Raw genomic sequence first — 13306 nt, 5'->3', positions numbered from 1 at the left:
TTCTCTGTCTTCTAGCATCCTTATGACCTGAATTTTGCTTCTTAATCCACTTAGAGTTTAGTCATTTGCCCAGGTTCCTTTTTTTTTTTTTTTTAACGAATTGCTAACTCTACATGTCACTGTAGCATCTTGAATGATTATTCTTTCTCTTTAATTTGTTATTTGATATGAAGAGAGAGAGAGAGAAAGGGAGACTATTTCCACAATACATGAAGAACTATAGTTATATATTCTGCTTTGATAACTGTCCTGGTTAAAAGTAAAATTTGATTTTGTAATTTTTAAAACCTTTTTCTTCCAGTTTATTAGTTCAGTCATTATTTCTTTTCTACGCAATGTTGCCCATGTTTTTAGAGAAGTATTAATATTTTGAGTCCTATATATGGCCTCTCAACTTTGTAATATTAAGCTTTTCTCTTGTTGATTGTGATCATAATTAATTGAAATTACCTCTGTTTAAGGTATACTTAAAGTATTAAGTATATTAAGTAATAGTTCCTGTTTATAAACTTAAAAATTGGCATGCATACATTATTTCTTGTTATCTAAAATATATTACCCTAAAATTGAATCCACTATAATTGCGTTTACAAAAAATATTTATTAGCATAGTATCTGTGTACTAGTTTGTCTCCTCCTTAATCTGTATGTTCCATGTATATGTATTACTTACTGTACCACTGGGTGACGTAATCTTCTAGAGCTCTCTTTCATGTCATATATATATGGGATCCTCAAATAAAAGAGGAGATATATTAGCAGAGGTCCTGTGTATTCAGCCAAAAATACCTAAAAAAAGAAGGTGATTTAGATTAAACAGTACATTTTATAGATATGATTAAGATTTACTTAGGACCATAATAAGCATGTCCACAGACTTAGCCTGCTACGTAAATTGGTGAAATGGACAGGTGAGCATCTATTCTTGAAAAATAACTAAATTAAGTGCTATCGCAAATAGCAAGAAGTCTTCCTTGGAAGAATTAGCCAAGTGTTAAGGAAAAGGACAATCATAAATGGTTAATTTAACTAAAAATATTGAACATAATGATTTCTTCATAAATAGTACACAGGAATTTTTATTTAATCAAACAGTCATAAATGCATTTCTCATGTCTCTCCAGCCCCATACAAATGAATCTTCTGTGTTAACTGTCTTTGTCATTGAATGGAATGGGAAATAGTTTCTCTTTCTTTTAATCTTTTTATGGCCATGTCATTTTGAACTCAGTTGATTTGACACTTATTCAGATTGAAATAATTTCTCTCTTTTGGAAATTTTAGATTAATTCTAATGAGTCTGAGTGAGTAGTTTTATAAGATTGACTTCTGAATTCTGGAGCTAAGTGGCAACCATGTATGTGGAGAGAGATATCCAATCTACAGAGAGACAATCATAAAAATTGGAAAGATAATTGAAAATGAGACCTTGTGATTGCAGAAAGATAATTGACTTGTTTTCTAATAGTTTTCTGAATCTGGTGACTGTCAGTTATTTGGTTTTGTTTTGATGCTAAAACCAGGTTAAAGTCACATTCTGAAAATTTCAGACAGAAAAGCGAAAATAATTTCCCCTACAGGTGTTCAAAGAGAAGAGAAAGAATACAAACATGACAATGATAAATTCGACTGCCATTACTACTTTGCTTTGTCTTTGCCAATTTTCCTCATTTTTCTAAGGTAGGAAACTTGAAGTTGTACATATTTTGCTCAAAAATACAGGTGTTCACATTGATTATTAATTATGCTGTTATCTCTGGTGAGAATTTTGTGTAGCTACATGGTTAAGATATATGATATATGCACATACATATATAATTACATATATATGTATATATACACACATATAAATAGCTATTTATACATGCAGGTTTCTTCAGTTATACTTTTTCTAAATGATATTTATTATCTCATGAGGCAAGAAAGACGTTTATGTGAGGATAAGAACAGTGCAACATCCGATAAATTCAGTATTAAAGCAACATTTTTACTGAGAGAAGAGACTATATTAATTTATGGCATACAACATTCCTGATTATTCAGATATGGAATAAAAATGTTTACCACTTTTGAATGTCTGATAATAGAATCTAGTTAATAATACTCTAGAATAATTAGGATAGTGATTGTTTTATTACAACAAAAAGTTTAAAATATCTATTTCAATACCTCTGACCTAGTCAAGTCAATTTTGAGCAAGTTCTATAGTAATATGTCAGAAATGAAAAGTGTTGTAAACAATAGTTAACCTGACCAAATGTCACTCTTTATTAAGTTATTAAAAATGTTATCACAAATATGAAACTTTTTTGGATCAGAGAAAATTAAACTACAATCTTATCTCCATCATCTCCTAAAAAAAATCAGGGGAGCCTGCTAGCTTACAATAATATGTTCTAGAAGACCCAGCATTTTATCACAAATCTTGTTCATGCTGAAACATGGGGGTTAAAAGAGTACCAAAGTACGAAGGATACATCCGGACCTGAAAGAACTGGAGGATAATAAGAAATAACTTTTAGACAATGCATCTTTCAAGCAAAATGTCTATTTGGGTGCAGATAGAAGGAATAGAGATGTTTGATTATATTTAGGAAGTAATCAGAAAATAGATTTAGAGTAAAGAAAAACAAGAGCCATGTAGAGAAATATTAATACAACAGACTTCTGAAACAGGAATTGCTCTTCTTCTACCACAAAAGAGAGTAAAAACAAGACTAAAGCCAAAATAAACATACAAACATATATATTTACAGGTATACAGCCTAAGCAAAGCAGGTGAATTTACAAAGACTGGGAACTCCATAATCCAAAAGTTTAATAGAGATTCTATATTCAAAATAAGCAGATGCACTTTCTTTTTACTTTGAAGAGATATACTACTTTTAAATTCCAATTTATTTCTAACATCAAGTTATTTTCATGCTTCTCCTTATAGAAAGTTCTCTGTTTTAAACTTAGGTGTTGCTTTAAATGTAAAATCCATTATTTCTACTAGGCAAGCTATGTAATTGGGATTTTTGGAACTTCTGTGGAATATTCAAATTGGTATATGTCTAAATTGAAAAGGAAGAAGGCAATAAGCTGTTTAGAGAATATAAATTGAAACATTCAGCTGCAGTTGTTGTGAACTGATTAAGACCCTTGTACTCAGACTGCACTTAATGTATTTCATTCTCCCTTAAATTTTTTTTTAGTCCTGTCATTATTAGGGTGGTGTTGGCTTTACTTATTTTCTAAAATAGCAATTGACAGTCAAAAGCAAAATAAATTGCACATTTCACAGTTGTTAGAAATTGCTGACAAAAATAAAGTAGTGCCAACCTTAATTTTCCAAAGATAGGAGAGCTACTAAGTAAAATTACAAAAACATTTCCCAGTAGTAATATCACTTTTTACTCAGTGAATACTATTGAAGCTAATATGATACTAGAAGGGGTTTTTTTTAAAGAAAAATTAACTATTATATGCATAACATATAATGGAGAATTCTATTCCCATGTTATTCAAACAAACCATCCTAATGAGATCAGCAAGAAAAATTGATCGAAATGTTTTTCATGCTCCAAAGAGCTACTGAGTCACTGAAGAATTAGAAGGTCAAGATGTTTTAAATGGAGCTCCAGAGTAGTGATTGACCTGGGATATGAAGCTTGGTAACAGCCTGATAAAAAGACCAAATCTTTTGAGGGTGCCTGAGAATGGAAGTACAAAAATTATTGCTTGGTATCTTTCAAAGACAGAGGTGGCTCTATAAAATCTCCAGGATTTGGGCTGGGATCTAAAAGAGTTACAATTTAGGAGTGAAGATGAGGCAGAAATAGATCTGTCTTCATAGATACTGAAGCTCAGTCTGAAATCATTTCAATCATGGATTGGAATGAGATGACCTGTACACAATAGTGCCATTAGTCCATCTGCAGAATGATAGATTATCTTTGAAAGACAATAACATCATCCTAGGCCTCAAGTTATCTTTAAATTTATTCACATAAATTCACTAAGTCAGAAATATGCAGGTATACAAGGAGTGAAGATATTGTGACCATAACCGAAGGACATTGAAAACAGGAGAACTAAAGATTCACATAACAGAATTATCAGTTAGATTTAGAAAACAATCTTTTAATGTTCAAAGAAAAATAAAAGGTTGAGAATTTAGGCAGATATTTGAAAACTCTGGAAAGAAAAGTATGAAAACATAATATGAATCCCAGAAGGAGAATACAAAGAGAATAATAGAGAATCAAAAGATGACAAGATTATGCTAATTTTTCAAATTAAATATATGTCAAACCATAGACTCAGATAACACATAAACCCAAAGCAGGATAAATAAAACCACAATCATAACTATGTACACCATAATCAAACTTCTGATAATCAAACAAAAGTAGAATTTTAAATAAGCCAGGGAAAAGACTTGAGTACAGTAGACTTTTCAACAAAAACAGTGGGAGTCAGAAGTCAAAATAATGCAGTTTTGTGAAGTAAGGACAAAAATAACTGCCAACATGTATTTTTTTCTGCAAAAGTATTCTCTAAGAATAGAAGTTAAATAAGTTCAATAAATACATTTTAAGATGAACAAGAATTGAGAGAACTCATCAAAGACAGGACCAGAATAAAGCATTAAAAGTGTTTTTAAGGAAGAAGGATAATGATACCAGATGTAAGCTCAGTATTAGAAGGAAAAATGAAATTGCAGTAAAAAGGATAAATCTAAATAAAGATTGGCCCCATGATATTATAGTAGTGGATTTTAACTTTAAAGTATATAATTAAAATATATCACAGTAATAGAAAAGTCAAGAGGAGCCTAAATACCTTAAAGGTATTCAACTCTCTGTGAAGTATTTTCACATTAATAAACAAACAATTTTTATTAGTATTTAATATTTTAAAGATGCACATTGTAATCTCTTGGGTAATCACTAGAGTTAGTGAAAAATAAGATATAACTACCAAAATACCAGAGAGGCTAATAGAAAAGATAGTATGACAATCCATATGGAGTAAGAAAAAAAAAAGCCAAAAATAGATTATAGGACACATGAGGCAAATTAAAAATAAACATTAATTTTGACAATTAAAAAATAGATAATTCTTTATAATAAAAAACTATGATTAAAACGTAAAATATTAAACTATTAAACTATTAGAAGAGCTCATAAAAGAAAAACTCCTGGGCCTAAGGCTAGGCAAAAGTTTCTTACATATGATAGTGAAGGCAAGATCCTTAAAAGAAAACATTACTAAATTAGGTTGCATTAAAATTGAAAACTTTTTGTACAGCAACTAAAGTCCTGTTAAGAGGGTGAAAAGATTAGTTAAAACTGAGAGAAAATATTTGCAAACCACGTATCAGACAAAGGACTTGTATGTAGAATATAAAAGTTCTCTTAAAACTCAACAGTGGTCCCAGAGAAATAAAAAACTATGTTCATACCAACACCTACACTCAGATAGGTAGTAGCTTTATTTGTAACAGCAAAATACTGACAACCACTCAAATGTCTGTCAGTGGGTGAATAATTAAACAAACCCTGTTACATACATACAACTGAGTACCACTCACCAATAAAAAGAAGCTAAGTATTGCTATACATGCAACAGCCAGGATGGATCCCAAGGGCACTATGCTTAGAGAAAAATAAACGTCAATCAAAAAATATTTGATTCTGTTTATATAGCAATTGCCACATGACAGAAATATAGAGTTGAAAAACAGATTGGTCGTTGCCCCAGGATAGGAAAAAGAGTGTGTGAATACAGAGGGGTAATATGAGGGAGTTCCTCTGTGGGAATGAATAATTCTGTATCTGATTTTGGTGGTGGATACATGAATCTATGCAAGAGATAAATTGCATAGGACTATATACACACATGAATGAATATAAAAATGGTGAAAACTGAATAAGATCTTTAGTTAATAGGATTTATATGATGGGGATTATTATATTATTATAATAAGCCTTTCTCCTAAGTCTTCCAGTAAGTTCCATGAGGCAAGAATTTTCTCAGTATTCTGTAACAAACTCTTATTTCATGAAAAATATTATTAAAATCTTAATTTTGACTTTGCTAAATTAAAGAGATTATTTCTCACAAAAAGAATACTTATGATAATGCTTTTATTATAGGAGTACATTTTAATATTTTATGAATGTGCAAGAATGTTATGTGTGGTAAAATATTGCTTTTATTGTATAATTTGGTTGATATAAAGTGGGTGTGATTGCAATATAATGTGTATATTTTTAGCATTTAATAGGACTGACTCATTTGTAGCAAAAGAGTGTGTGAACCATAGGGTTGATTTTACAATATCCAGACTATTTTCAGAGTTCTCTTTGTCACCTAAATGACTTTCTTCCCAAATAAGCTATAATTTTCTAGTACAATTGTCATAGAATTCTACCTTAGCACTTGTTCTCCTCAGTGCTTATCCAAATGCTGCAGCTGGAATTTCTTATGAACTCACAGTTATTGTTGCTCACTCTGATACTACTTCTGTAGACAGAATTCCCTTTTCATCATAAATGTGGACAAATACTCTGTGAATATTTTAACCTTTGAAAATCAAAATCTGCTAGTCTAAAATCTCTTTTAGCAAAGGTCTGTAGATACCACATTTAAGCATTAAGCCCTTTGCTTATATGATGTATGTATTAGTAGATTGTTTTGTAAACATTATGATATACTTCACAAGGATTCAGGATACTATAAACTCAGTTTTTAGTGCAACAAATTAGTACTCAAAGGCCCAGAAAATCTTGGAAACTAAAGGAACCATTTAACCAAACACACTAAAATAATTATCTAAATACAGGAAGATAATGTATGTTAAAGGAGAAATTGCTGGAAAAGTAAAGCATGTGACATTTTGATTAATGAATGGAAACTGGAATTTCTCCTTTTGAGAATTAAATAACAATGTATAAATTATCCTGTGTCTGTAATAATTTTAAAAATTGATTGTTTAACTATAAAGGGAAAACTCAAAGCACTATGCTGGCCAAAGAAAGACATTTTGAATAGAAAATATTAAAAGTAATCATATCACAAATATGAAATAGAATGTAATCAGAAAAAACTTTAAAAATCTGAACAATATAAAAATAGGTTTAATTTAATTGAATAATAGAATGATTGAACTAGTCAAAATTATTTATCAGATTAACTCCTTCACTGCCTGTCACTAAATATCACATAGCTTCATAGCTTCTTTCTACTGAAGATCCATCTATTCCGTTACTCATGAATACGTCAATACTTGTGAAGTAGTGTCAAGTATTTTATGTTTCTTATTCCTCCTGTTTTTTAATATGGTCTTCATTCTTCTAATGTTATTGGATTCAGTTGCCACCACTTTGAAAACACCTCCTTCAAGAAAGTCAAAAGAATGCCCCACCCCTGACAACACAAAGAAGGCTTACTACTTCACTCTCAGTCTTTAAAATGTCCTCCCCACTGCCTTGGAACATTTTTTATTGAATATTCTCTCTCCCCTCTTTCCAAACAAATGGGTCTTCGTTATCCCGAGGCTCTTAGAAAGAAAAGTTGAAGAAACACTATGTAACTGACAAAGCATAGGGAAAGCAGAAAGCCATCGGTCATAAGATAGAGTGACATTTAAAAAGGGATTTATCCTCCTTCTTTCAACCATGTATTTTCATTTCTCCAATTCTTGAATGGAAATTTGACCACTGATCATAGTAAGAATGGAAAATTTAAAATACCTTTAGTACAATATTTTGTTTCACTGTGAATTTATTTGACAGAAAATGTCCTCTATGTCAATAAATTACGTCAAAATGTGGGACATGTTTATTGCATTTCAAATCGATACTTACTGTAGTCCAACTGACTTGTTGACCTAGGTCTGTAAAATAAAGTGTGACAATGGAGGAAGATGCAACACTTTGAATGGTTATGTAGTCCTTCAAAAAGGGCCCACCTTAAACAACAAGGAAATATCATTTTAATACAATTTCAAGGCATAATGATAAATAATTTTAACGTGAAACCAGTGAAAGCTAAGGATGAATTTTACATAGAAATTGCAATTTACAGTAGATCTTTAAAGTAAGATAACATGAATAAACCCATTTTATAAAATATATCTGGCAAATTTTCAAATACACAGTGGTTTCCCAATGCTATTTAAACAAAGCACAGACTACCACTAGCTACTATCATATTGTGTTCTGAGAAAATGTAATATTAGGTGATATAATCAACTATGATACAAGGTATTTTTAAAGTATAATTTTGTGTGCCAGTAGATATACATATCAACTGTTCTATAAATGATTTTATTATAAGATAAATTATTTGGAGTAGAATGATTTTAAAAGTCATTGCAAAGCACCTGGGGATAGGCATGATTCACCTTTTTAAAAGATGGTTATGGGTGCTGTATGGTAACTGGGAAGAAAGGGAGCAAGATTACTTAGGAGGAAGTCAAACTTCGTCAATCAGGGTATGAGGTTTGTTTGGATTAAGATGGCACTGGTGGAAATGTTAAAATTTCATCAATCCCAGACGTATTTTGAACTTAGAGCAGGTTCAACTTGAGAGAAGAGGATTCAGTGAGATACAGGCAGTGCTTATATTTTTGACCTGAGCACTTAAGTGCATTGTAATCTCATTAACTGTCATGAAGAAGATTGAGGAAAGAGCGGGATTTGGGGTGAAAATGTAAATTCCGTTTAGGGTGTACTTAGTGTGTGATATCTATTAGACCTGCAAGTGGGAGCTGTTAAGTAGGTAGTTGGGTAGCTCTGTAGATGATTTAAAAGTCATTAACAGTTAAAGCCATGGGGCATGATGAGATTATTCATGCATTCAGTTTGAAAAGAAAAGATGGAAACTAAGACTGAGATTTCTAGCACTCCAGGCTTTTGAAGTAAGAAGACATATATACCGCAAAGATTACTGAGAAGGAATTTCTCATTAAATAGGAGGAAAAAAAACAGAACATGTACGGAAGATGTGTAAGGGAAATGTTCTTAAAAATAAACACTAGGTAAATCTGGCAAGTGTGTCCTGAAAAATATGTACAAAGATGTCCTTTTTAGCACTGTTTGTAATAGCAAAACATTGTAAAAAATCTTGTGTTCATAAATGAGATATGGATAACTAGATTCTGTTTTATTTAAACAATAGTATACTGTACAGAAAGAAAAATGAGTAGATTAGAGCTATATGTACCAACACGGATTTATCTCACAAGTATATTGCTATTAGTGTTGCTGTTGTTGTTTTTATTTATATTATAGTTTATGCTAATCTATTTGTGATTTATATTATCTCCAGTCGTGTACAAGTTTCATTTTATTCTCTATTATTGAAAGAAAGAGTAAGATGTTAATTTATGACTATCATTAGATGATTTTCAAAATCCAAGACATAGATTTACAATTACAATTATAGGTATTTTAACGTAAGATAAAAATATAAAATTGTTATATATTAATTTTGATAAATACAACATGAATATAATAGGCTATCACTTCCTTGATTAGGTTATGATATATGGCTTCAAAAGAGATCATCTAGGTGGGCCTGAGTTAATAACAAATTCTTTAAATCTGCATGAAGGAGTCAGAAAGAGGAATACAGAGCTTCAATATATTGACACTAGTTTTACCGACCAGGGTTCTGGCCTCCTTAATCACTAGAAATTGATCAGAGGCCAGACAAGAAATTCAGGTGAGGTTTGATTGGGACCCCTGCTACAGCAGGGGGAAGAGAGAACAAACAAAAGATTTCCTTGCTTGCCTGCTCCCTGAGGTGGGGGCGTGCTTGTCCCTTATATGGGGTGAGGGTAGGAGTGTGTGCAGATATAGGGCCAGAGGGGTGGCTTAGGTGTTTTGCCCACCTCTTAGGTGGTGTTGTGTGCAGGGGGCATGCGTAGTACCCTGCTCTTGCTCCCGATCCCCCCGCGTTTGCTCCAGGCTCTTCAAAAGTAGCAGTTGGGTTTTTTGGTCTCTTTGTATCTTCCGTCCAGAATTTGTCCCAACTGCACATACATGAATTTATTTTTAGTCCCATACAGTTTATTTGTATTCTGTTGCTTGAGGAGAGGTGTGTCCAGGTGCAAGCATTGCAGCACTGCAGCAAAGGATCCCAGGCTCCAGCCTGTCTCCCTAGGAAGAGTCACTGTACAATTACTGGCTTAAATTTTCCAGTGGGAGAGGAATATGTGGGCCCAGGAGACCAGGAGACCATGCCTAATGGAAGCCCATCCATCTACATGATACTTTGACCATTTAAGACCACTGAATTTTCTGCCTGAATTAACTCAAGTAATACATCTTTTGGGGGCATTTTCTCCCAAGAATGGGCCAGGCACTAAGGTGCATACTTCTAACCTTACGGGTTTGTCAAGGCTGTTGTATAATGGGTATGGATGGTTGGAGTCAGGGATGGGAAGAGAAGGACCAACTCTACCCATGCTTCAACTTTCTATTGAACAAATCTAATGGTTCTAAGAATTAGAAATTCAACCCTGTACTTCCAGGACATTATGAAGTATATTAATCGCAGTAATAAGAGAGAGCACATTTTAGTTACCAGTTTGTATGACAGATTTATTGCAATAATGACTGCAATTATTCACCATTACCATAACAACACCATTTGCAATATAACTTTTAGTTCCTTCTATTAAGAGTTGGTGTCTATTTTCCCACCCCTTGAATATAGGCTAGCCTAGTGTCTTGCTTTGACTAGTAGAATGTGGGACAAGGGATCATATCCCAGTTCTAAGCCTGAATCTCATGAATTCTTGAGTGCTTGTGCTCATTTATTTGCACCTCTGACGCCACCATGATAACAAGCCCAGAATATTCTGATGAAGCATAGAGCAGAGAGGAGTGACTGTAGTCGTGGCCATCCTAAAACGGTCAGTCTTCAACAATCCACCAGTTGACTGTAGCTATTTGAGTGAGATTAGCCAAGCAAAGCCAAGTCCAGCCCAGCTCAGCAGAAACACTGAGCTAAATAAACCTTTGCTATTTTTCACATAAAAATCAATCGCTCACTCTTTTATTTGTGTTTTAGCAGTCTTTTGTGTCAGGAAACTGTAAAGGACTCTAAATTCACATGGCGTCATTACTTATAGTGCAGTCATTCTGGCAAATATATTCTGGCAGCAACTATAATGTAAATATTCATGCCTTGCTTTGTTTTGGTGTTAAGTCTTTTTCCTTAATATTAATAGTTACAACTATGTTCAATGAAGCATCTACCATGTACAAATCATTATAGCATTTTATAAACATAATCGTATTTAATACTTACAAACCTCCCCACCGCCCCCCACACACAAAAAAACATAAGTTAGGTTCTTTATTAGCTCTACTTTATAAAAGAAGACTCTAAACATAAGTAGAAGAGTCAGGTTTAAAATTCTGCATTACTGCAAATAACCTCTTCTTTGCACCATGTCCTGCTTGTATTACTAAATCCATTGATTCATTTTTAAAAATATGCCATCATATTCCTATCAAAGAACACTTGGAGAGTTATACCTTATTCAGATCACACCCTGGAACACTCAACCAGGTATATAAGTGAGGGGAAAGTAAAAAGTCACATTCACCAGAAAGGGTGAAGTAACAGAAATCCCCCAGTCCCATATAGTGTCCTTCAAATTGAAGTTACATTTGACATTGACGCCTGTGGCATTCTCAGTTTTCTTTATATAAGAGTCAAGTTCAGAAAACAAAACCACTATTTCATTTTATGTTATTTCAGTATCCGTGTGTTGAAAGGTATTTATGTGCCTGGCACACACTATGCCCTGCAGAGGCAAAAATAAACAAGACAATGATTCTCTTTTAAACTCTAGCCAGATGGGAATTTGTCTTGAACAACTGAGTTTGGAAAAATGTGAGAACTTAAGAAAGTGTGACTTTTAAGAATGACATGGATTCCTATGTTTTCAACATAGAAGTCTCATAGAAAGATGGAATATTTAAGATAACAATGAAAACAACAGAATATCTTAGAGAAATCCAAGAAAATCATCATTTGTCCTTAAGTGAATGTGATATCTAAGAAATGATACCCTGAATATTAGGAAAAGCAAAAACTGCAGAAAAATAAAATGCAGTTCATGATTGAATGGAAAAATTTAGATATTGACATTCCTTAATAGATGCCTCTTGTAGATTTACTATCATGGACCTGAACTGAGTATCCCTCCCAAATTTACATTCTATCCACAGCTTTTATTTAACAAGTCCAAATTTAAGGTCAAGTTGATGCAATGTCAAAAACAATGATTCTAAGCAGGGTTCGCTTTAGTATGTATATTTATAAATTTTCTGAATGGAGAATAGGGTTTGAAATTTTGAAATACTTGAGAGTTATTAATGGATACAATACTTTTCCCTATAATTCATTCATTCTGTTCCTCCTTACCTCCCTTATTCTGCTTTTAAATAGAAAAAAAAGGAAACAGAGCTAAGCTGTATCCCTGAGAATATATTAGGAAGCAGTAGATTGTAGGAATATAGCAGTAAAAGCTTTTGAGACAGAAGGATGTTAGTTCAGATCCTGTCTCCAATACACACTGACAGTGAATGTGTGAAATTTATTTCTGTGAGACTAAAATTCCTTGCCCATAAGAGGGGAACACTACCTTTTTGGGAGGATCAAATGAGATAATATATTTAAAGTATTTATTACAATACCTGCCATTTAGTAAGTGATAAATATTATCTATTGAGACAGCAAAGGGACTCTAAATTAAATAAATAGATTCGTGAAATTGGTTCTTACCACGTTCTAGCTGCAGGCCCACTCGAGAAGGGCACCACTTTGGACCTATTCAATGAAAAATAACATTTAATTGTAAGCACAGGTGTAAACACATTTTATTTACTTATTTTTTAAATAAATGTATGTATGTATTTATTTATTTATGGCTGCATTGGGTCTTCATTACTTCTTAGGGGCTTTCTCTAGTTGTGGTGAGAGCGGGCTACTCTTCGTTGAGGTGTGTGGGCTTCTAATTGCGGTGGCTTCTCTTGCAGAGCACAGGCTCTAGGTGTGCAGGCTTCAGTAGTTGTGGTACGTGGGCTCAGTAGTTGTGGCTTGCGGGCTCTAGAGAGCAGGCTCAGTAGTTGTAGCGCATGGGCTCTGCGGCATACGGGATCTTCCCGGACCAGGGCTCGAACCGTGCCCCCTGCATTGGCAGGCGGATTCTTAACCACTGTGCCACCAGGAAGCCCTAAACACATTTTAAAAGCAATAGTTTCCATCGGAAGACAGATTAGATCTCAGGAAGTGA

At 33.2% G+C, this 13306-nt stretch overlaps 1 protein-coding gene across 2 annotated transcripts in view; it reads right to left on the bottom strand.

Moving 5' to 3' along the window:
* TECRL (trans-2,3-enoyl-CoA reductase like) overlaps nucleotides 1-13306 on the bottom strand; it is a 110069-nt gene that overhangs the window by 34103 nt on the left and 62660 nt on the right. Inside the window, exons 3-5 of one of the 2 annotated variants that reach the window (XM_036853920.1) lie at nucleotides 12796-12840; nucleotides 7857-7960; nucleotides 674-789 (exon numbers count right to left, since the gene is read on the bottom strand). In XM_036853920.1, the coding sequence (XP_036709815.1) occupies nucleotides 674-789; nucleotides 7857-7960; nucleotides 12796-12840 (265 nt within the window). The remainder of the gene's footprint in view (nucleotides 1-673; nucleotides 790-7856; nucleotides 7961-12795; nucleotides 12841-13306) is intronic. The other variant, XM_036853922.1, reaches the window with a different exon arrangement.

Source organism: Balaenoptera musculus, chromosome 5 (assembly GCF_009873245.2).
Source record: "Balaenoptera musculus isolate JJ_BM4_2016_0621 chromosome 5, mBalMus1.pri.v3, whole genome shotgun sequence".
Taxonomy (NCBI): domain Eukaryota; kingdom Metazoa; phylum Chordata; class Mammalia; order Artiodactyla; family Balaenopteridae; genus Balaenoptera; species Balaenoptera musculus.
The sequence above is the reverse complement of the archived record's forward strand: the minus strand, read 5'-3'. Positions and strand labels throughout refer to the sequence as shown.